At 46.3% G+C, this 24800-nt stretch overlaps 1 protein-coding gene across 2 annotated transcripts in view; it reads left to right on the top strand.

The window, feature by feature from the left end:
* LRIG1 (leucine rich repeats and immunoglobulin like domains 1) overlaps positions 1-24800 on the top strand; it is a 120932-nt gene that overhangs the window by 15120 nt on the left and 81012 nt on the right. The window contains exon 2 of one of the 2 annotated variants that reach the window (XM_033865258.2): positions 24467-24538. The exons of the other annotated variant lie outside the window; for it this stretch is intronic. Within the exon in view, the coding sequence (XP_033721149.1) occupies positions 24467-24538 (72 nt within the window). The remainder of the gene's footprint in view (positions 1-24466; positions 24539-24800) is intronic. 2 annotated transcript variants of the gene reach the window in all.

Below are 24800 nucleotides of genomic sequence, written 5' to 3'. Positions count from 1 at the left end.
GGTTGTGGTTTGTGTTCCTGTTCTATGTTTCTTTGGTTTCTGGAGCAACTGCGAATATTATATGCCCGGGGATCAAAAAAAGTAAACTATTTATAAACAGTAAAGTATCCTTGGGTTTGGAAAGTGTTTTTCTCAAATGCGTGTGTATTTGGTGGCTTTATTATAATCCCCCTGATGTATCGGCAGACAATTTGCAGATCGAGGCACATTTAAAAGATGGGCGAGTCCTAGGCTGGCTTTGTGTAACCGGCTTACAAACAGCCTTGGTCATAAGGCCCTGGTGTTAACACTGACCTGAGTGGTGTATTTTTAACTCAAGAACATATAAACAGTTAGGCCAGCCGATGGAGTGTGTACTCTGCCTGAGATCCTTGGTGTGCCTTGGGCTGTGCGGCCCTGTGCGCTGTATGTCGTCCTGGGAGACTGCCGTGGCCATCAGTGACCCACTGCCCGCCACCCCCACCCCTTCATTTTAAGAAAGGACTACAGCAAAGATGGAAAGAAGGTGATGAGGTGGATAAATTTTATGTTCAGTTTTCTTCTATAATCTTTGTGTTATGCAGACTTTACGGGAAGTAGAAAACTTTTTACTCCCATCTCTTCTGCTCCACCCCCTCCAGCCATGGGGATCTTGGCAGGAGTCACACACTGGAACATACGACTCCCATTGCCTAACTGCCCTGGCCGTCCACCTGCCTCTCCAGCTTCATCGATCCTTCCTACCTGGTTCCGTGTGCACCGGCCACCCCTTGGGACTTTTTCCAGGCTCTTGGAATACTGCACGCGTCACGTGTCCCTTACATCCTGTTCCGTCCGCCTGGAGGAGTGTTCTTCCCTCTCTGCCTTGCAAACTGCTGCACATCCCCCTTAAATGTCTCTTCTCCTGGAGACCTTTGCTGACCTTCCCTCTGGGTTAGATTCTTGCCTCAGGGACCCTGCAGTACTTCATACAGAAGTTCCATGTCCTGATTTGATTAGTATCTCACTCCCCCGTTAAACTGTGTCAACGCCCTGGAAGCAGGGACTGGCTTTGGTTCAGACCCACTGTGGTGCTCCCATAATCTAGCATAAAGCCTGGGACACATTAAATGCTCAGGACAGATAGGGGGAGCTGTTGGTATCCATTCTCTTGGGGGTGGCCAAAGAGTTTGTTCGGTTGATGAGCATGTTGAGTAAAGTTCTTGGTGAAAGTGAAAAAAATGTGTCTTTTATTTTTACTTAAAACTGAACGAACTTTTTAGCCAACCCAGTATGTAGTCCTGAAATTCCTACAGAAATACCCTTCCCAGACAACTGGGATAATTTAACCCTCCCAGGGGCTCAGCTGTCTGTCATTTCTATACCTTGTCTCTTTGACAGTTTGATAGTTTCCTCCATCCTCCACCAAATATTCGTGTTGAGGAACTTAAAAGAATGGAAAGGAAGAAGAAAGAAATGGCAGCCAAGTGGAGAGATGACAAGTACAGGCAGCTGCCACGCCATACGAAGAACTGACTGTCATTTTAGTCCCTCTGTTGTGGGAAGGTGGCTGTTAAAAGCCCATATCCGAGTACTGTTCCTGAAACCCGTTTCCAGTTTAAGGGACTTGCCTTCCTTCTGGGTCTCTGGTGTCAGGTGGACCAGGCCCGGCACCTTCCTCCGTGTTGTGTTTGGCAAAGGAGCCCACAGTGCATTTTCCACCTGCCTCCATGTTCTCTTCTCTGCTCTCTTGCTGGAGCCAATGTTTGGAATCCATTTTTGCAGAGTCGACACTGCGGGGGAGGGTTGCATCTTACCTAGACCGAGGCTGTCTCGGCACCCTTCCCCTGTGGTTATTTACGCTGAGCCCTGGCCAGGCAGCTGGTTTGGGTTGCCTGGCTCTCCTTTACTTTGCTAAGACCTCTACTTTGACAGAGAGGATGACCAGGCCAGGGTCATTTTTTTTCTCCCTCTTTGCTGGCAGAGAGAAAGGCTGTTCTCCTCGACCAGATGAGTTATAAGAACACTAAGGGCAGCGGCTTTCCTGGTGGCGCAGTGGTTAAGAATCCACCTGTCAATGCAGGGGACATGGGTTCGAGCCCTGGTCCAGGAAGATCCCACATGCCGTGGAGCAACTAAGCCCGTGAGCCACAACTACTGAGCCCGCGTGCCGGAACTACCGAAGCCCACGCCCTTAGAGCCTGTGCTCCGTTACAGGAGAAGCCACTGCAGTCAGAAGCCTGCGCACCGCAACGAAGAGTAGCCCCCGCTGGCTGCAACTAGAGAAAGCCCATGGGCAGCAGTGAAGACCCAATGCAGCCAAAAATAAATAAATACATACATACATACATACATACATACATACATATATACATACACACACTAAGGGCAGGTTACTGTGCCCTCAGTGGTTCAGTCCAAAGTAGAAACTTAAGGATTTCCCTGGTGGTGCAGTGGTTAAGAATCCGCCTGCCATTGCAGGGTACGTGGGTTCGATCCCTGGTCCGGGAAGATCTCACATGCCACGGAGCAACTAAGCCCGTGAGCCACAACTACTGAGCCTGTGCTCTAGAGCCCATGAGCCACAACTACTGAGCCCACGCACCACAACTGCTGAAGCCTGCGCGCCTAGAGCCCGTGCTCTGCAGCAAGAGAAGCCCCCGTTCGCCGCAACTAGAGAAAGACTGCGCGCAGCAATGAAGACCCAACGCAGCCAAAAATAAATAAATAAATTTATTAAAAATAATAGAAACTTACTGAGAGAGAAGCTTCCAGTGGCTGGAGGCGGTTTGGGCAGACAGATTTCTAAATCTGGCCCCTTTTAGCCTGGTCCTCAGGTGTGGGCAGTCCCCCAGAGATGTTAACAGGAGGCAGTGGAAAAGCTGTGTTCTGCCTGTTGCGCTCTGCTTCAGATGTTTATTTTAATGGTGTCAAGGTCTTGGGCTCTGTAGGAAGACCCTTTTGTACCCGGTAAGCTGAGGAAGGTGACTTGAAGGGGTTTTGTGCCATGAACCTGCTAGCCTAGTTACCATGCATTTATTTAATTTAATTGACTGATTGATTGATTTGCTGTGCTGCGCAGCTCGCGGGATCTTAGTTCCCTGACCAGGGATTTAACCTGCGCCCTCAGCAGTGAAAGCCCCGAATCCTAACCACCAGACCACCAGGGAATTCCCTGTGAATTTACTTTATTTACTTTTAATTTTCTGGTGACACATGGTAGACGCATATAGTGCATAAAGAGGAAACTACACAAGAAAAAAGAATAATTGATCTTATTCTCCATTGATAAATATCACTTTGGTGTATACATTTCCAATAACGTCTGTGGTTGAGTAGTATTTCAAGTTATATTTTTTTAAACAAAATTAGGGTTACTATTCACTTGTAATTCTGCTTTTTAAAAAATTTTTAATCGAGGAATAATTGACATTATATTAGTTTCAGGTGTATGTACAACAGAACGTGTGCTTTTTTTTAAGACTCAGTATCATCAATATTTTCTCCAACTTTAAACATTTAAATAAATATGGTTTAAGTCATAATTAGACTTCCCTGCTATTGTGTATTTAGGTTTTTTCTTAAACTGTGGTAAACATCCTTATATATATATGTTTATACATCTCTTATTTCCTTAGGATGAGTTAAATCTAAGTTGCTCTGGATATGCAAATTCTTAAGACTTGGCACTGCTGTTCCTAAGAGGCCACAGCTTTAAGATTTACATGTGAAATTTTGCCCGTTTTCCCTTCACAAGCATGAGATTGCTATCTTTCTCTAACCACACACCAGTTTAATACATGTTAATGGCATTGGATTACTTTAATCTGTGTTTCTTTGGTTGGCGAGGCCGCAGATGTTTGCTGGTGTTACCCATGGACACTTCCTTTTTTTAAGTTTCCTTCTTTTTCTCAGGCTCTGTTAGCCAAGTAATTTCTCTTAGTGCCCTCAACTGTGAACTTCAGGCTCGAACACACATCCATATCCCTAATACTTAGAGGTGATGTGTTTCTGAAAGCATGAAAAGCCTCCCCCCCGCCCCCGGTGTCATTGCCTGGAAAACTGTGCTTGTGTGTGGGTGTGTCCATTTCCTAGTTCGGTTTTGCCTCTGAACTAGGAAATGCCTGTGTGTTCTTCTTAGACCAGAGTTGATTGTGCGTCCCAGAGGGGGATGTCACAGTGGCTTTGTGGGTCCCCAGAAGTCACCCCGGCCTGCCACCCTGCCTGCAGAGCGAGCCCGCCTATGCCCACCCCACCCCACCCCATCTGTGGCCGGCATGCCTGGCACCTCCAGCTGGTAGGAATCAGAGCAGATTAGCGTGGCGGAGAACCCTTCAGGAACAGCTTCCAGCAAATGGAAATTATTTTAAAACAAATTGATGTGGTTTTTCTGTCAAACCTACTTGGAGCATAAACAAGGTTGGACGGTAAGCAGCTTCCCTTCCACAAACGAGCCCGTGTTTAGAATGTGGCTTTCGGCAAAGTAAACATGGTCTCGAAAGTGAGTTGTCCTGGTGTGTGTCTGATTTGAAAAGTAAAAGTAGTGCCCTCCCCAGCATCCTTGCAGACTGCCTGATGGCCCTTGGGATGTCCCTTCTCGCTCATCTGTCTTCCTGCCACAGATATCATGACTTCCTGGAAAGGTTTAAAAAGGTAAGGAGTAATTTGGTGTTGAAAGGGAAAGAAACGCCAGGTTCATTTCTGTGGTAAGATCAACATTTTAATCTTACCCCCTTGCCAGGAATATCAGAAACATCTTGTGAAATAACGTAGCTCTGTATGAGTGTGGGCGTGTGGACACACGTACCCTTTGACCTGGGCATCTTTGAATTGTCTGTGCCTTACAAGGTAGTTCCTCCATCCCAGGGACAATGTCGGCTTTATTCAATTGGCCACAGCCTCCCTAGAAGGCGAAACAGTGCTTTTAATGTTCTGATTATATATTAATGAACAACCAGGCCAAGGGACACTTGCCAAAAAAGCTACAAAGTGAGAAAGCCACCAATATCAGAGTGAACTTTGCACTCTGAAAGTGTGAATGATGTTGGGTGAAAGAAGTTTATTGCATAAGGGGAGCAACTGGAATCTCTTTGATGTTGGTTGGCATCCTGGCCCCATTAGACTTTTGGACTTCCCAGTTAACTGCATGTTTGCTGGCGAGGGCTGGGCTGCGGTGTGGTACCTGCAGTCTAGGGGGACACGTTCTTGACCAGAAGGGACCCAGCACACCTGTGGGGGAAGGTGGGGAGGGCAGGGGATGTGGAGGTGTTGGCCATTTGCATCTGCTTTCAATCAGCGTCAACAAATTTTTAATATAAAACTGAAACGTATCGTCTCACCACCACCACCACCACCCCCGCCGACTTTTCCTCTGGAAGGACTTTTCCCGAAATAGCATGCTCTTTTTCTAAAATCTGCCTGCCTGAACCACAGAAAGGGGTCAGATCTTAATCAGTTAGATCTTAATCTAGCTAATTTATTTTCTCCCCATTGTGGTGACATTTCCTCCTGCCTCTGGCTTGTTCTTCATTTTCGAATGGCTGGCCGTCGGGAAAACCCTGCTTTCCACAGCCTTATTAAATAATTACTAAAAAAAGAAGGAAAAAAATGCTCTTTTGAAATCTTGAGAATTTGTTTTCTGTGGGGGGATAAACTCCAGCTGAGGTTTTCCACTTCTGACAGATTCATGGGCAGAGCCATGGTCATGAGTGTAGTATAGTTTAGGAAGCAAGAAGGAGTTGATTGGGTGGAAGGGGTTTCAGAAGTGGTACCGTGCCTTTACCATCTGAAATGTGGGTATTTTGCCTGTACCCCACTTCATTTATCTCCTAGCACTTAGAGGAAAAGGTTGTTTCTGCATTTGTGTGGTAGAGAAGTAGCTAGGTGGCATTTTCAGTCTGGAATTTTGAAAGCCTGTTAAGGCAGAAGGTTTTGTGTTTTGTTTTTTTATAACAGATTCATGGAAATATAATTTCAATATCATAGAAGCCATCCTTTTAAACCATGTGAGTCAGGGTTTTTAGTATATTCACAGAGTTGTACAACCGTCACTACTAATTCTAGCACATCTTCATCACCGAGGGACAAAACCCTATTCCCTTAGCAGGCCCCCCCCCCCCACTCTTTCTTCTTCTCAACCCCTGGCAACATCTGCTTTCTGTCCCTCTGGATTTGCCTATTCTGGACATTTCATATAAATGGAATCATATGATAAGTGGCCTTTTGTGTCTGGGTTCTTCCATGTTGTAGCATGTATCAGCAGTTCTTTCCTTTTTAATGGCTGAATAATATTCCCTTGTTTGGATAGACCACACTGGGTTTATCCGTTCATGAGTTGATGGACTTTTTGGCTAATGTGAATAATGCTGCTATGAACATCGGTGGACAACTTCTTGTATGAACATGTGTTTTCATGTGTCTTGGGGAGATACCTAGGACTGGAATTGCTGGGTCATATGGTAACTCTGTGTTTGAGAAGCTGCTGGGCTGTTTTGCACGGAAGCTGCACACCCCCTTTTGCAATTTCATCAGCAGCAAATAAAGGTTCCCATTTCTCCTCAGCCTCATCAATACTTGTTATTATTGTCTGTCTGTTTAATTATAGCCGTTCTGGTGGGTATGAAGTGGTATCTCCTTGTGGTTCTGATTTTCATTTCCCTAATGACTAGTGATGCTGAGAATCTTTTCATGTGCGTCTTGGCCATTTGTGTATCTTCTTCGGAGAAATATTTCTTCATTTTCTTTGCCATTATTTTTTCAGCTGTGTCATTTGTCTTTTTGTTGAGTTGTAAGAAGGGCATGTTTTAAAAAGAGACAGGTCATAACAGTTTGGATGAATTGAATTCCCCAGATAGAGAAATGTCTCTGTCTTATGTTCCTTAGGTGAGCAGAATTTTATTTTTAAGATTTGAAAGACTTTTAAAATCTTCAGGTAGAAATGTAACGTGCGGCACTTGCCCGGTTTATTTGCTTGAGTTGTCTCCCTGTTTGTAATCCCAGGCGAAGGAGGAAATGTGGCAGAACAGAACAATAGTTATTCCTGCAGCAAATCCAGATTTCAGACCCTCTGGGGGAGCTTACTTATCACGCCATGTTGGCCCCTGGGAGAATGGGAGAATTTGCCCTCCTGTAACCTAAGGAAATTTGCTGTGCACATGCATTTACAGCCAGGTCTGACCATTTTCTCTGCAGTTCCTCTGCTCCAGGGCAAGGCTGCCTCTGCCGACAGAGCTTCGCAGCTATAAATTAGACAGAAATGTGGTCCTGAGGCTGTCCAAATGCAGCCAGGGTAATTGCTCTGGACAGGTTTACAATAGGCAGGTGTGAAGTGCTTGGTGGAGACCGGAAGCTGCGGGGAGGGCCCACATGTTGAACTTGGGCCGCTTCGGGGTGGTAGGCTGACACAGCTAATTGAAAACTGTGGCCCTGGTGGCTTTTAATGAGAAAGGAAGCCGAGGCTTTGCCAGCGGTTTCCTTTACAGCGAGAAGCCAGAGGGAGAGCGGCCGGTGGGGTTACTTGGGGGGTCAGTACTGCACCTCTGCAGGCACTGGGAACCCTGGGCCCGGGCTGGAGGGCCCGATGGGCTGTTATGTGTTTTTCATTTCTTACTCCCTAGTCCCCTTCTAGGTGAGCGGAATGGAGAGAGGTGGGGGGTCCCAGGCGGTAGTGTGGCACTTGAGAGAAGGCCGACAGGTACGCTTTGGGAAAAGCGTTGACAGCCCATCTTTGGCGAGCCACCGATTTAGGTGGACTGGCCAGTGGGCTGATTGTTATTGAAATGGTGATGACGTGGTGGCCTTCTGTTAGTCCTCCAGGGAGCCAGTAGGCATTTTCTGACTCTTCCACTGACCTTGGAGTCTGAATCTGTGGTGCCAGGGCCTGGGAATCTGCATTTTAAGCAGTTCTACGGGGGGCTTGGCTTTCGGGTGTGAAGTGTGAGGCTCGTTGCCCTGGACGGTGGGGTCCCTTTGGCTCAGCTTCACATCCCTGTGGTACCAGGTGCCTGTCCCCCTGTCTCCCGCCCTCCCTCCTCTGCCGTCGCTTGATACCAGGTGCCTTCTGAGCTCAGGTGACGGGGGACTGGGTGTTTCCTTCACCAGCTGAGCCGTTTCCTCCCTTCAGGGCCTTTGCCTGTGCTCTCATCCCTGTGCCTTTCCTGCGTGACTTGTATTATCGTTCTGGTCTCAGGTTAAACCGTTCCTCAGGCAGATCTCCCGAAACACCCGGGTGAGGGTGGCCGAGGCCTTGTTCCGCGATGGCCTTTGGTACACATCTCTGGTTACTTGCTCAGCATCCGTCTTCCCTTCCTGGTTGTACACTCCTTGAGGGTAGAGGACACTTTATTGCCGTGTGGTCCTGGAGTCCAGCACCATTCCTGGTGCTTAATCAACTTGTGTGTGTTCATTCATTTCCAAACCACATGTGAATGACCACTGGCCTTTCTGCCATGCGGTATTATCCCAGGCACTGTTTCCCCATGCCCCTGAAACACGTGTTGAAATAACCACAGGTTGGCCGTCCTGTACATCTGCCATTTTGGGTTTATTATTATTTTCTGCCCCTGGGGGGTTAACTAGATGCCTTTTAAGGGCCAGCTGCTCCCACTGAAATAGCTGCTTATTAAGAACTAAAGCAAAATAGAGATCCAGTTTTATTTATTTGAAACACTGTGGTAGCGACTTCCAGAAAGCCCTTTCAAAGGCGGGATATGAAAGGTGTAGAGATTGTGGAGGCGATAGGCTCTTGAGATGTGTGGCGGTTAATGTGTAACCTCTTTAACAAGGATTATGTGGACGTCCGTGTGGCCTTAGAGCCATCGTGGGTTCATAAACCCAGGCGGTAGATCCCATGTTTGTAGCAAGTTCATGGCTTTGCAGATAACACGGACCCCCAAGGTTTATTTCCCTGGGTTGAAAAGCAACCACCGCCAACCACTGGTAACCGACCTGTCCCACAGCAGGTTGGAGACACTCAGATAAGGGTCTGGAGAAGGCTGCCCCCCTGCCCATTCTCAGTACACACGCACATGATTTTAGAGAGAGAGTGAAGTTAAGTGAGGTCAAGAGAGGTGGAAGGAGTAAGGTCTGAGGGGAGAGGGAATCGGGCCCTCCTTTTTGGGTGGGTGACAGTCTGGTCTGAGATCCAGGCAGCTTGCCTCTTGCGTGAGTGTCATGCCACCGACCTCCTGCTCTTTCGTGAACTGACATTTTGGGGGAATTGTCCGTCTGGGGGGACCAGATTAGAAACGAGAGAGAGAGCATGCTTACAGTAAAGTCTTATCAGGAAACCAGGACTTTCGCTGTCCTGGATTTTCTACCTTACTGGAATTGTCTAACTTCTCTGTGTAAGAGGAAAATAATTGCTGGGCTTTGGGTAACATGTGCGCCGGTGGCTAAGCAACCCAGGTAGTGGTGTATCTGCCTTCACACGTAAGCTTTTGAAGTGCTACCTACCCCTAATGGCCACAGAAGCCATCAGTTAAATAAACCAGCTGTTAAGAGCAAGAACAGGAGTGTTTGCACAAACCACCTTTAAATTTTCTGATCCTTGATGAATGTCAGTTGGTTGTGAATTATTAACCTCAGTGTGCTGAGGAAATACTGGGCGCTTAAGTGTCCTGTATATTTTTATGTAAGAAAAAAAATGAAACTGACCACACCCTCAGCTGCTGCCATTTGGTGCTCAGCGCTGGCCTGCTTTCGCTCAGCAGGCATATTTAAAGCAGAGGTAGGAATGTTGGCCCCTCATAGAGCACACGTGCGTCATAGCTCCTCACTTGCCATGACACTTTTGCTCAGGAAGGAACGGAAGTGATTTGCAGCCTGTTGGCAGATATAAGTCTGATGATCCTTAGTGAGCTGCGTGGAGTGTGCAGATCCTAGGGAGGGGGTTGGTGGGGATACCCATCTAGCTGGGAAGCATCGTGTGTATGGGATCAGGAAAGTAGTTTTAGTGAATCATGGGAAGCTGGCTTGAGATGTCCTTTCACACCCCAGCGGCTTTGCAAGAGGGCTTTGAGGCAGGTTCTTTAATTTGTCACCGGAGAGAGAGCCGTCTTTCTCCAGTGCCTCAGTTTCGTTGGCGTGAAAGCCTGAAGTCGGCCTGCCCCACGAGGCCACAGCAGCGAGTCTCCTTGGAAGAAGCCGGCACAGCCAACAGAGGGAGCTACAGCTCAGCGTCCTTTGCAGGAAGGCGATTTCAGGACTTTGAGTGGTGGGGAGAGACTTGGAGGAATCCATTTGTGAACCTGGTTTCCACGATGCACAGCTATTTTCAGGGGTCCTAAGAGCCTCCTAACCTTGATATTAATGGGCTAGTTCTCTCTTCTGACTTCTACCTGGGAAGGGGGACTGTGTATAGGCCTTTGTCGGGGGGGGGGGGGGAAGGAGAGGCTAAGGGAGAAAGACTCCTTAAAGGGTGAGAAGGAGGGAGTCTGGGAGAATCGGAGCTGAGCAAAGAGGGCTCTTGAAATAGCACATGGCTTCCTTTGAGCTGCACGTACCTTTGGTTATTGGTTGCTGGATTAATCCTGCAGTGTAAGTCACACCTAGAAGTGCCCGGGTGTGGTTCTGGGGGGTTCAGTTCCTTTACTGCAAGGCCTAAGCTTTGTTCATTTCCAGGGCAGAAAATATGCGTGCCATGGGGAGGGAGAGAGCAGGCGCTTCGTTTCACTTCCGTGTCTCTTTATTGTCCCCGGGGCAAGGCCATTTGATATTGGCAGTTCTGAAACACGCTGAACGCTTTATTCTCGAGCTGCTGGGATTATGGCTGACATAGACCGTGGGCCCCGCCGCCAGCCTCCTCTATGGCAGTGGAAGAAAAGAAATTCAAGTTGTAATGAATCTCTGTTTGGGGGTTTTGTAGTGGCAAATCACCTGAATGAGTGAACTGAAAAAGTGCCCGGTTTCTACCATGGTGAATACCTAGGCCTTAGATAAATATTGACACCAGCAATGTGGCAGGCCTACCATTTGTCCCATGCCCTTGGGAAGAAAGGATCTTTTCTGAGGCACTCGTGACCTTCTAACCCACCCCGGCGAGTTTGTGCAGGTGCCTTTCTGCAGGAGCTCTCTGGGTCTGAGCGCGTGGGTGGTTTTCTCCCCGTGCTCGGGCAAGGGTAAGCCTCACCGAAGCCAAACCCGCCTCGGCTTATGGATCAGGGCTGGAGTTTGCCACAGGTGTACGGAGTCGCCAGCACGGTTTTGCAGAGTCACGCTTGTGTGGCCGTGCAGACCCGACCTGGGATGGGAGCACCTTTTATTTGCTGTGACAGTCTTCCAGTGGGAGGGAGTGAGGAGACAGAAAAGCCAGCCTGCAGAGTCTGACCTGGAGGACAGATTGGGTCTCGTCCCTGAATGCCTTAATTGCACAAACTCTGCCACACTCCGAACTGTACCCTGTTTGATTCCCTGTATCTCAGTGCGTAGAACCCAACTGGCTTCTAACTGAAGAGGGTTTCGGATGCCACTTTTGTTAGTGTGAAGTCTGCAGGAGCAAGTCAGTCTCTCCCCACCAGAGTGATGGAGTCGGTTGACCAGGACAGGCTGAGCAGAGACTGTGACCAGTTCGAATTGGATTACGTCATCTTTAAGAAGGAGTGATGGTGGAAGCTGGGTGTGTGTGTATGTGTGTGTTCAACAGGTAACACGTGTTAGGCAAAGAAGTGCTGGCTGTTCATAGGGAAGCTTCCTCTCTGTAGCTGATGTCAGGGAGGTCTGGGTTTGGTAGGAACATGGCCTCTGATTTCCTGCTGGGATGGGAAGTGAATGGCTTTTGTCTCCCTAGCACTCACAGAGGTCCACATGGAGTTTCTGAGGTCTCTCCGGCCTGTAACTGGGAGTCCAAAGGGAGTTACTTGTGAATGACTTCCAGTAGAGCTTTTCATTGATTTTGCTAGTGATTTACTCTAAAAACGGACTCGCATCTTATAGATACCAGTGGTCATTATTTTGTTGAGGTATAATTTAGCGGAATGTACTGTTAGGATCCAACCTTTAAGACACATCTTTGGGAGTAAATGACCTGGAACTACAAACTCTCAAGAGGCAGGGTGGTGGTGGGGAGGGTGTGGCTGTGAGGAGGTAGGTGTTAGGATGCCCTGGGCCCCTGCGAATGTTGATGGACCACATGGAAGAGGGAAAGCATCCTTTTTAGAAGTCTTGATGAATGATTAAAAAAAAGAAGCAGCAACAAAAGTGTATTGCAGCTCCATCATTTTCACCACCAGTTTTCCATTCGATGTAGTAAAAGTTTAGTATGTCCAGGGTGCAGGTAACAGGCGTCATCTGATGCTTTGTGTCTGTAATTTCAGTGAAAAGGAAGGCCCTGTATTGCAACAGCAGAAAGCACTCTATGCCAAAGCTGTGCTGAAATACCACCTGGCTGCCCCACCTTGACTTACTTAGCATCTACTCGGCCGTTTCAACAACCAAAACCAGAGAAGTCACCATGGCCTCAGGACAGCGATGTGGATGGGCTTTTTTTTTTTTTTTTTTTTTTTTTTTTTTTCGGTACGCGGGCCTCTCACTGTTGTGGCCTCTCCCGTTGCGGAGCACAGGCTCTGGACGCGCAGGCTCAGTGGCCATGGCTCACAGGCCCAGCCGCTCCACAGCATGTGGGATCTTCCCGGAGCGGGGCACGAAGCCGTGTCCCCTGCATCGGCAGGCGGACTCTCAACCACTGCGCCACCAGGGAAGCCCGTGGATGGGCTTTTAATTTTATGGTGTTTTTGTGACGTGTTTTGGCTTCAGCTGAGCATTTCATGACACGCATAAACTTTAAAAAGCCCAGTGGAAGAATTGACAGAACGAGATCCCAAGTCGATAAACTAGCTAATAAAGTCAGCACCTTCACTGTTAGACAGGAGGCTGACCTTTCCAAACTGCGTTTTCTTTCAGATACTTAGCTCGAGTCCCTTGCATGCCTCCCTGTAATGCAGCGGATGTGTTCTCGAGAAATTGTGGGTCAATTCAGTTTTTGAACTTGGCTGACTTCATATCAGGGATCTGTTCTCTGTATTTGAGTCATCTTCATTTTTAAGTTGGGAGGTAGCTGGGAAAAGATGGGAGGATAAACCGAGAAGATAATATTTGACTGTTTGAAACCTAGAAGAAGACGTGGAAAACCAAGAAGAGAAGGTTCGGTAACACTTGTGGGAACCTTGCGCTTAATCTGCTTGTAATGCGGAGTATCGCGGTGAATGCAAGTAAACCTAGATTTTTATGTTAGCTTTGTAGGTTGTGGGTGCTTGGGCTTTGCACAGGCACAGAGAGATGCCTGAGACATTAGTGAATGCTGGGTGTGATTTCTGTTGGAAAAATAAAAGATGCATGTAAATTCCAGTGGAAGCTGCTAGGGCATTCCAGAGCACACCCCTAGGAACTTCTGGCTTTCCAGAAAGGGTTTTCCTTATGAGCACCTCTATTCTGGGAAGGTAGTTATGCCCACTTATGTCATTCGTCCCTTAAAATTTTTTGTGTGGGAGTGGGAAAGGAAAGAGATGCTGATAAAACTAAGGTAAACTGTTCCTTGTAGAGATGTATTTGCTTTAAAAAAAAGTCTTTCATTTTCCTTCTTCCTCCCCTTTAAGGGGGACAATTAGGCAAATTATCATATATTGCCCTTTTGTAACCCAAAAGGATATTTGCCTAAAATCACTCTTCTAAATACTTCTTTTAAACTACATCAACAAACTCTGATCGTCACACGTGCAAAGTTTAATTTTCATCTTTTGGCGTACATTTCTGTTACGTGAGGTTTGTGTACTATTATTTTTTGTTGATTGGATTATGTTAGAGTGAATTTTAAGAGATGAGGGTTAAAAAAGCATAGAATGAATGCCTTAGTCCTTTCCTGGTTCTAGGAAACATCTAGACAAGAGTGTTTAGAATGGCGTGTAATGACTCAGATGGTGGGAAGGGGTTTTTTTGTTTGTTTGTTTGTTCTTAATATTTCAGTGTGTGTCTCTTGTACTCAGGGGAAGTAATCCATTATTGGAGGTTTCATTTCTGAAGAATCTTGAGTCACTGATATAGAATTTCTTTATCCCTTTATCCCAATGAAATCCTCAGTTGTAGCTTCTGCCAGCAAGACAGGCTCGGAATCTGACCACCCTGTTCTTGCGACCAGGAGTACTTTTTATGGGGCCATGTTAAAATGGTTATTTCCCTCTCTGACAGTCACATTCCTCTCAGGGCCCTTAGGTGGGGGCATGAAGTGTGGGCAGTCACTCAGTGTTCAGTGGAGAAGCATTTCAGTGTGTTGGAAAAGGAAATTGATCACTTAGGGTTGGTGGTTATGCCAACATTGACACATTTAAATTCTGTTGCGTGAAGCATTCAATCAAAGAACGGTTCCTAAGGTGTTAGTAGTTTGCGTCTTGCGTAGGTCAAGCCAAAGTTAATGAATTTCAAATCCCCATCACGGTTTTACCAACCACCCTGTATTTTGCAGTGGTTGGTTCCATTGGAAAATAATCTCCTGAAAGTGGATATTTGTAGTGACAGAGGGGTACAGGTGGAGGTGTTAGGACAGGAAGACAGTAATCTGTGACCAGAGGGGCACTGGTGGACTCTACAAAGCACTTGACAAACCAAGGATTCCAAATTTATCCACTGGATTAATGTGTCCCTCACTTCCTGTCCCGTTTGCCCAACTTGTTTTAACTACAACAGAAGCAAGAGCCTCCGTTTCCTGCCTCAGTAGAGCATGGTTTTCATTTAAGAAAATTCTCCTCCATCTTTTTTAACTGAAGGCACTTCAGCCGCTAAGTGTGTTGCTGGAGGTGAGCACGTGTTCTTGGCGCACGTCTGTCCTCTCTGGGTCCTGATTGATCAGCCCTCTTCTCTCACTGGAGCCACTAGTGCCTTAGGACAAGGAGAGGTTGGTAGGGGCGGGAGCGCCTGCATCTGAGGCATCACCACCCTCTGCTGTGCAGAGTGGCTGGGCTTGAGGAGGGAAGGATTCAGCTGTGTGTGGGATGGTGCCTGGCAAGGGGCTGATGACTTTGGAAAGCCCTGGAGAGCTTAAGGACTGTGTGAAAGGGTGAATTGGTGATCCCTCTTCAGAGGTGATAAAGTAGAGAGTAGATGACCAGACTCCTGTCCCCTCCCCTCCCCCTCCCCATTTCCAAGTCTCTGCAAAGCCAGTTCTCTAATAGCAAAGCCAAATGATGGCTGTAGGTGCCTCTTCCCTGCTGGGGTGGTCCTGGGGGGCGGTCTCTTTGTGACAGGTGTGTGGGAAGCTCAGCCTGTGGCCAGCAGCTATTCTGTGCCTAAATTCTCTTTGTTTGTAAGGTCCCCCCCCCCCAAAAAAAAAACTGCAGAGCTGCGGCCGCTGCATCGGCTGGAGTACCTCTTCTTAATGAAGTTAATTAAATCTTTAAGGGTCCGTGATGCACAGGCCATATTTCATGAATGACTGTGGTGGGAAATTTGTGGGCTTCTCCCCCGTACATCCTCCACAATCAAACATGAGACTGCTTAAATAAGAAAGCCTTATCATATCCAGTTACTTTGTCTCTCTTTAGCCAAACTAAGATTTGGGCAGGCGAAACAGATCCGGAGGTCTCCTGTTTTAAGGGCTGTTGTGGAAAGCAGAAGCTGATTACTTTCAGTGGTGGTGGGCCCCTTGACTGTTTGGCTCAAAACTTGAAGTAGATGAACAAGGAGATATTCTGTTCCTGTGGGGATCAGCTTTAATGACCCTGTAGATTAACATTCATAGTGGACCTGGCACTGGGGTTTGCTAAGGTTTGTATAACCCTTGACTTAAGTGCCTGCTAGGTTGTATATCTGACAAACGTGGGGCTACTCTTTGCGACTTTGCCCTAAAACAATTCCTGTCTTGCCCCTGTCCTTTCTAGGAGGTCCTGACTTGGCTTTTTTTTTTTTTTTTTTTTTTTTTTTAAGATTCATGCCTTCCGTGCCTTATTGTACTGTTCTGGCCTTGTTTCCTGAAACACTTCCTTAAAAACCATGCTGTTCTTCTACTGTTCTTCCAGGTTTAGCTAAGGTCTTGCGTTTTCTGATAAACCTTCCTCATCGCAGTTGGTCTTCCCTGCTCTGAACATCACCTGGACTCCGTGGTATCCACACCAGGAGGACAAACTCAGAGCTTGCAGGGCCAGGGAGAGACTGCAAATGAGTGAAGAGGTCCTGGGGGAGACAGTAGGAGTGGTGAGGTCTGTGGTCAGCCGGGGTCCTTGCTAAATAAATGTAGCTGAGTGTGCTGTCAGCGTGCCGGCCCCATGATGACAGGCATCCCACATTTTATTGCGTTTCGCTTTATTGCATTTTTTCACAAATCGAAGGTTTGTGGCAACCCTGCCTCGAGCAAGTCTGTTGGCACCGTTTTTCTAACAGCGTTATTTTATAATTAAGGTATGTCCATTCTTCTTTCAGACGTAATGCCGTTGCACACTTATGGATTACAGTATAGTGTAAAGACATAATTTTGTATGCACTGGAAAACCACAAAATTTGTCCAATTTGCAGTATTGCGATATTTGCTGTATTGCGGTGGTCTGGAACCGAGCCCACAGTATCTCTGAGGTATGCCTGTAATTTCAAGAGAAGCTGAAACTTTTTATTATTTGCTAAAAACTTTAGGTTTCTCCAAACACTCTTCACTCAGAAAGAAATTTCCCTGCAACCCACCTTTGGCCCAAAAGCTGCCAGTTTGCAACTCCTGGTCCATCATTCCCAAGATGCTTGCCCTGTCACAGCCTTTGGCTGCAATTATTTGGTCCAGAGACTTATCTGACCAGTAGGTTGTAAACTCCTTAAGGTCAAGGACTAGATCTTATCCTGATTTGTATTAGAATTTAACCTAAGTGCATTGCAGATTGTAGACAAACACTCAATAAATATTTGGCAAATTTGACATCTGCTGGGTGCTGTAGGACGAAGACTTAAACCTCCATTCAAATCAACCAAGAGGCCCAGGTGAGATGTGTGAGATATTAAGGCAGAGAAGCACATTTAAGACTGGCGGGATTACAGAGGCACACGCGGCTGACTTCTCTCAAACAATGTCTTAAGCATCAGAATTCAGAGACCCACACCAATTTCTAAAGCCGATTTTAAGGAGTGACTGACTCTGGGGTTTGTATAATGGCTAGTGTGTATTATTTCTTCTTTTGAGTTGCTTGTAAGCCTCATTTGCATAGAGAATTATCTGTGTAACATTTTCAAAAATCGGACTCATTACTGACTTTGTTCAACGTTAGTGACCAAAAGCTCTCAAGGTGAGCTGTACGTATTGAGTTGCTCTCAAGTGATTTTACATTTGATTATTTGCTGAATGTGTTTCTTTTTCCAAGCCTCAGTTTAGGCAATATATGGTTGATCAGCTTACTGAAGAAAGACAAGTACAGAACTACCTTCTGAGTAGGAATTCTTGGGTGACGATGTCAGAGGAGTGATTCCAGTTTAAGATACAGTTTTATCATTCTCAGTGTAAGCCTTTAATGTGTATGAATAGGCCATTCAGTTGTGGCTTTTGGTTAATGAGGGGGAAAAACATTGCAACAGAAAAAAAAAAGATAAGGACATCTGATATCCTAGATTTAAAAAGAAATCTCTTCTCGTAAAACCTTATAACGTGGGCCTAGGGAACACAGTGTGGTGATTTCATTGGAACTTGATGTGTAATTCCTCAGAAGGTAAAAATGCAGCAGAAACAGCCTTAAAAGCTTAAGGGATTAAATAACTTTAACAAGTCACATGCTCTTCCTCATTCACACCCCTTGAAATTTGAAAGGACCCATCACTTTTTCCCAGTTAGACCTAGGCTGGTGACTCCTTTTTTAATGGACGACCAATAGCACAGTGTGAGGTCAAGTAGAGACGTACAGATGAAGCCCACAGTTTCCCAAGAAAGAAGAGGTTCCCAGGCTAGTCCTGTGTGCCCCATGTGCTCAGCAGTGGGGTCACTGGATTGCTTCACACTTTTCTTTCCGGCTGTATTCTTCACTTTAGCCAACATCTGAAAGGTAAAACATGCAAACTCCTGTGCCGTTCAGGAGCCCAGACAGGGCTGAGTACTGGGAAATAGACGGGCCTGGAAACCAAACTGAATGGGAAAACTTCCTTCCCCAGGGAATGCCTGTCACAGATTTGGGACCAGTTCCTTCCACTCTGAATTATTATTCTTATTAAAGTTGAAAAATACAGCCATGCGTTGCACCTTCCTTCCCCGTGAGAGGTTCGGCCTGTACGGTCAGGGGTCTGTGAGCCGTGCCTATTTTTGAGGATGAAGTGCTAAAGACGTTGTCTAATGATACTGGGGTTATTTGCTCACCACACCTTACTCAGAAGTAAACGGAACTTTTTATCCCTCAACTTCCAAGGAATGAATGAATTATTGTTTGCCAGCTTTGAATGGCGTTTGCCAAGTTTGTAATATGTGGTTCTGGTTGTCATCCAGGAAGATGCTGGTCAGATTATGTAAATACTGATTAAGCCTATAGAATTACGTTCAGAGGGCATTTCTTTTTTATAAGAGCGTCTTCCTTGTGGATCGAGTTCTCAAAGCTCTCTCCTCTGTTGGAGTTGGTTAAGAACTGTGTGTGCCTAGAGGATGTCGGCTGAGATCCGTGCCGCTCCGCCACCACGTGTTTAACAAAGCTCTTGAATTATTGGGAAATTCAAATTTATTTTTTATTTTATTAAAAATTTTTTTGTTGTACTATGATGGATGTACAGTGTTGTGTGTCAGTTTCAGGTGCACAGCAAAGTGAAGCAGTTATACATATACATATATCCATTCTTTTTTAGATTCTTTTCCCATATAGGCCATTACAGAGTATTGAGTTTTCTGTGCTATACAGTAGGTCCTTATTAGTTATCTATTTTATATATAGTAATGTGTATGAGTCAATCCCAATCTCCCAATTTATCCCTCTCCCCCCCCCTTACCCCGGTAACCATAAGTTTGTTTTCTGCATCTGTAACTCTATACCTGTTTTGTAATTTTTCACAGAATGAGAACAAAAAATTTTACAATTTGTATGGAAACACAAAAGATCCCGAATAGCCAAAGCAATCTTGAGAAAGAAAAACGGAGCTGGAGCAATCAGGCTCCCTGACTTGAGACTGTACTATAAAGCTATGGTCGTCAAAGTTATTTTTAAAGTCCAAGTGTCTTCCCTACGTGCTGTTTCACTTTAAATATTTGTTGGTTACTTTATGATTCAGACATATTTGTTGATTACTCCATGATTTAGATTAATAGAAATTTCAGGGATGACGGACACATCCTCTCCCTGCATTGTGCAGTCAAGACAGTAGCCGCAGGTGGTTGGACATTTGGAAAATGGCTAGTGTCACTGAGACACTGAATTCTTAATTTTCTGTAATCTTAATTAAAGCGTAAATGTCAGTAGTCACAGGGCTAGTGGCTGCTGAATTGGAGAGCACAGGTTTACAGAACAGTGGGGATTTCTCAGCTATTTGAACACTTAGCTCTTCTCATTCTGTGGGATCAGGGTAGGGGGTCTTGCCAGGAAGAAGGCTCAGCAAAAAGATTACTGTCGTGCACCGTTGAGCCCTTTGCTTTTCAGCCGCAGATAAAACCTGGCTAAGACTTGAGCTGGCCTCTGCCGAGAGGCCTCCTGTGTGTTGGGCAAATGGTGGGCCGGACAGTCATCTCTCAGCACGTTAGCAGAAAGGATATCTACGGCCGGGCTCCATTGTTCGAAGATCTGCGCACCCTTTGTGCCAAGAACAAGGGAAGTGTATGTTATGACAATGGCTGACACACTGTTTAATGAAAGCTGCAATTGGCAGTAACTAAATTCCCTGAGGTTTCTTTCCCTGTGCTTTGCTCCTGAAAGGTGCAGAAATGCTTTTGACAGCATCTGTCCTGCTGACAGATGAATTGTTTTGACAGGAGAATCTGAAACCTTCAACTGAAGACACACTCAGATGTCGGGCCTGGTAAGGGGCGATCGTGTCTGTAGAAATAAGTGAGATGCTTTTGACTGGTGTGCTTGTCAGCCGCCACCTGAAAGAAAGGCCTCGTGAAAGGTTTTTCGCCAATTAACCCTTGGATTGTTCTTCAGACCTGAGATGAGAATTCGTACCCCTCTCTCCACAGTTCTTGGGCTGAGTAGATGGATGTCCTTAATCGTTGAGGAATGAACGTTGTCAGGAAGCGTGGCAGTCAAAGGTTTTTTGTGGGTTTTTTAAAAAAAACTTTATTATACTGGGAAAAAAACCCCACCAATGTTCATAGCAGCATGATTCACGATAGCCAAAAGATGGAAACAAGCCAACTGTCCATCAGCTGTTAAAGGGATAAACAAAACGTGAGTGAGATACATACTTACCTGCATGCAATGGAATAATGGAATGCTATTCAGCCACAAAAAGGAACAGGAAATTCTGACACACGCTACGACGTGGACACACCTTGAGGGCATTGTGCTGAGTGAAATAAGCCAGACACACACGGTCGCATACTGTATGGCTCCACTTCTATGAAGTACGGAGCCACGTTAAATTCATACAGACACCGTGTAGAGTGGAGGAGGCCAGCCCCGGGGGGGAGGGGAGAGTGGGAAGTCAGTGCTTCACGAGTGTGGCATTTCAGTTGGAAAAGATGCGTAAAAAGTTCTAGTGAGGAATGCATGGTGGTGATGGTTGCACCACAATGAGAACATACTTAATGCCCCCGAACCGTACATTTAAAGATGGTCAGGATGGTCCATTTTGTGTTATATATATTTTACCACGATAAAAAATAATTATGCTGGGAGTGTGCCTCCCAGAAATGAGCAAACAAGAAAATGTCTGAGGATTTCACTTCAGATTGTATTCATTTGTCAGGGGGAATAAATATTTTCCCCATTTCCTGATAAAGCAATTGATGATCAGCAGCTTGTACCAGGATTTATTTCTCAAGACTAAAAAGCTAGGCAGCTCTGTGTCCACAAGCACAGCTGTTCCAAGGGACCCGAGCCTCGGCCACTGTCTTCTGTCTGTGTGGCTGATAGGCACTCAAGAGGATAATTACTCTTAGAGCCAGTCTGCAGACACTCAGTTGTTGATATATGGCTTTTCTAGTTCATTGAAAGTCAAAAAGTCACCGCATCCAGGCAGACCCAGTGAGTGCTTAAATTTCCACTGACAAGTATCTAAAGCTTTGTTGCTGCTTCCTAGAATCTCCATGTTAAGTCCTGTTACTGGCTGGTTTCTTGATACAACTAGCTTATGGAAGCCCCCTTTCTCAAGCTGCCTTATCTAAAAAGCAGAATTTGTGTAGCATTTTTGAAATTTAAATAAATTGTGTGTGCTCTTTAAGGGAAAGATGGACCAAGGGGTGTTGTGATTTAAAGTGGTTTTATTCTTTTTTTTTTAATCTTTTTATTTTATTTATTTATTTATGGCTGCGTTGGGTCTTTGTTGTTGAGCGCGGGCTTTCTCTAGTTGTGGCTAGTGAGGGCTACTCTTTGTTGCGGTGCGTGGGCTTCTCATTACGGTGGCTTCTCTTTGTTGCAGAGCACGGGCTCTAGGCGCACGGGCTTCAGTAGTTCTGGCGTTCAGGCTCAGTAGTTGTGGCTCGTGGGCTCTAGAGCGCAGGCTCCGTAGTTGTGGCTCACAGGCTCTAGAGTGCAGGCTCAGTAGTTGTGGCTCACGGGCTCTAGAGTGCAGGCTCAGTAGTTGTGGCGCATGGGCTTAGCTGCTCTGTGGCATGTGGGATCTTCCCGGACCAGGGCTGGAACCCGTGCCCCTGCGTTGGCAGGCAGATTCTTAACCTCTGTGCCACCAGGGAAGTCCAAAAGTGGTTTTATTCTAATACTGAGTTGCTGAAGGATGTGGACCCTCCTGGGGTGGGAATTGAGGGAAGTGATTTCATTCCAGATCGTTCAAAATGGAGCCACCAGGAATTGCTTGGGTCCTGGATCCTCTGAGCCCCAGCTCCAGCCCTGGCCACGTATAACAAGCCAGAAATAAGTTATTCATTTTGAACCTAGATCAGAGCTTGAAAAACAGTGGTTCTTGGGCTAAATATGGTCTGCAGATTTATATATATACTTAAAGAATTGAAAAGATTTCACATAAAAATTCAGAGATTGAGCCTTTCTTGGAAATGGAGGAGACTGGTCAATACCACCCTTGTTTCTGGAAATAGGAGCAAATGCCCCCTGTAGGTGGAGGGCGGGTGAGTGGCCACTGCTGTGTCAACCTCATTCCACACCTGGCAGGTGACCACCCGCATTACTTGCTTGCCCTTCCTACTGTTGCCTTTGTGGTTTCTGAGTCTTTCTCTCATGCTTCCTTTAGCCCAACAACTCCCATTACCTATGATGATATAAATGTCACAGTCATTATAAACTCACCGTATCTGCAGACCCAGAAACAAGATTTCCAGCCGCCTTTGTCATGATAATATGGTCACCATAGAAGAAGATTTCAGTCTTTTCAGTCCTTTTTGTGACGTGAGAGAATTCTCTCCATTTGTGGATTTTCTGTTCCAAGTCTAACCTGCTGGTTTCTAAGTATCCCATTGTAAATACTCCTAAGAGCAGACAAGCTCACACTTGACTTCAATAGGTGGTTTAAAAATTACCACCTTCAATTTTTATGGTATCATAATCCTTGGACAAATTGCTTTTAATTCAGGCTGTGCCCTGAACACAGATGTGCCATTAATTTTCAAGGGTAGTTTGACTTTTATTTAGATGAATGTCTTGAGTTGACAGTGAAATGGCTGTCAGCTCTGGCCTAGTATTGATTGGAATGTCTCTGGAAGAAGCTTCAAAGAAAGCTGGCACTTAATGTGATGCTGGGCCCTTAAGAGACAGACTCTAAACTCATGATTCGCGGTACTTGTTAATTGTCAGTAATGGCAATGGAATGAATAGCTGAGATGAAAAATGTCAGCCAGCCCCTTCGGCATACACAGGACTAGGTGTATTTTAGTGGCAGGGAGCAGGGCACAGTGCACAGTTAAGAAGTAAGGGCCCAGGGCTTCCCTGGTGGCGCAGTGGTTGAGAGTCCGCCTGCCGATGCAGGGGACACGGGTTCGTGCCCCGGTCCGGGAAGATCCCACATGCCGCGGAGCGGCTGGGCCCGTGAGCCATGGCCGCTGAGCCTGCGCATCCGGAGCCTGTGCTCCACAACGGGAGAGGCCACAACGGTGAGAGGCCCGCGTACCGCAAAAAAAAAATAAGAAGAAGAAGTAAGGGCCCCTGTGGTCCGCATCTCTGTGGATTCTGTTCCTGGAAGATTAAGCTGGTCTGGGTTTAAGGGTGTGATCTGAGAAGCTCAGCTGATCAAACATTGCCCCACTTGGTCCTTGTCTTCCTCCGAGGAAGGGGGTCGGGGATGAAGGGGAGAGAGATGTAGTTCTGAATAATTGTGGTGGATGCTCTCATCTCGAGGAGACTGCTGGCATGTGAGCCTTTGGTTCACACCGATGTTTCCCTGTGACACTGATCCTCTCTCCTATGTGCTTATCACGCGAAATATTTATTCATTGATGGTAGGAATGTTGTGTTCGTATAAACCTTATGATTAGGGTTGTACATTGCTCACTTCTTAAACGGTCCTTTGAACTTGGAGTGTGCATCTGAGCGCTTTTTCATCTTAAGTTCTTGTTTAGACCAAGCTCTCTCAACCTTTGTATGTTAGCGTTGACACTTAGGGCTGGATAATCATCTGTTGTTAAAGGCTGTCCTGTGCGTTGTACGATGTTTAGCAGCATCCTTGTCCTCTACCCACCAGATGCCAGTAGCACCCCCCCCCCACCTTCCCTGCAGTCGTGACAACCAGAAGTGTCTCCAGACTTTGCCAAATGTCATCCCTGGTTGAGGACCACGGATTTTTAGCCAAAGAAGGATCAGTCTCCAGCCCTTCTTTCCCTTTACTACTTCTTGATAGTGTTTGATGCCTTAGTCAAACATTAATTTTAAAAAATGCCATTTAGGGCTTCCCCGGTGGCGCAGTGGCTGAGAGTCCGCCTGCCGATGCAGGGGACACGGGTTCGTGCCCTGGTCCGGGAAGATCCCACATGCCGCGGAGCGGCTGGGCCCGTGAGCCATGGCCGCAGAGCCTGCGCGTCCGGAGCCTGTGCTTCACAACGGGAGAGGCCCCAACAGTGAGAGGCCCGCGTACAGCAAAAAAAAAAAAAAAAAAAAAAAAAATGCCATTTAGAATCGCCTTGGACTTGATATGGTACAAAGCATTTGGACCAGCATGCTCTAGTGTAAAGTAGGAGGGTTAGCTTCCCTCAGAATTTCTTTATAAAGTTGTGAAGTGGCAAAACGGTATTGATTGAAATCCATTTGGATTTAGCCAACCTCAAGTGAATTGAGATTTTCACAGTGGCTTGTTTATGGATCCAAGTGGGGACGAGGTATAGCTGTAAATCTCATTATCAATAAGATTACTTAAAATAGGGCGTGAGATACGGGCAGTTATGAGGGGAGGGATGGGTAGACGATTCCTGAATTTGAGGGTACTGATTGAATTTTTTGTTTGTTTTTTGCTCTCCTTTTACCAGAAACCTGAGTCACAACAAACTTTCTGAGATTGATCCTGCTGGTTTTGAGGACTTGCCGAATCTACAAGAAGTGTGAGTGCTTTTCCCCAAACTTCTGGGGGTTGGCGGGATGGAGAGCTCCTTGGAAAGATTCCCTCTTACGGCAGTGTCGCTCTCTTGCCTGGATCAGCAGTCTGAACTTGTTAGAAGGAGCATCTGTGAGGGACTGTCAGTGACAAACTGTCCTACTTAGTTAGTGCTCCTTCACTGAAGCCCCTCTCTTTTTCCTGGGCAGTCCAGCAGGTGTGGAGTTACTGGAAATCACAAGTCCATGGTGGGTGTATAGGCTTGTGGG

The sequence above is a fragment of the Tursiops truncatus genome, chromosome 10 (genome assembly GCF_011762595.2).
Source record: "Tursiops truncatus isolate mTurTru1 chromosome 10, mTurTru1.mat.Y, whole genome shotgun sequence".
Classification (NCBI taxonomy): Eukaryota; Metazoa; Chordata; class Mammalia; order Artiodactyla; family Delphinidae; genus Tursiops; species Tursiops truncatus.
Note: the sequence above shows the minus strand (reverse complement) of the source record. Positions and strands in the feature narration are given on the sequence as shown.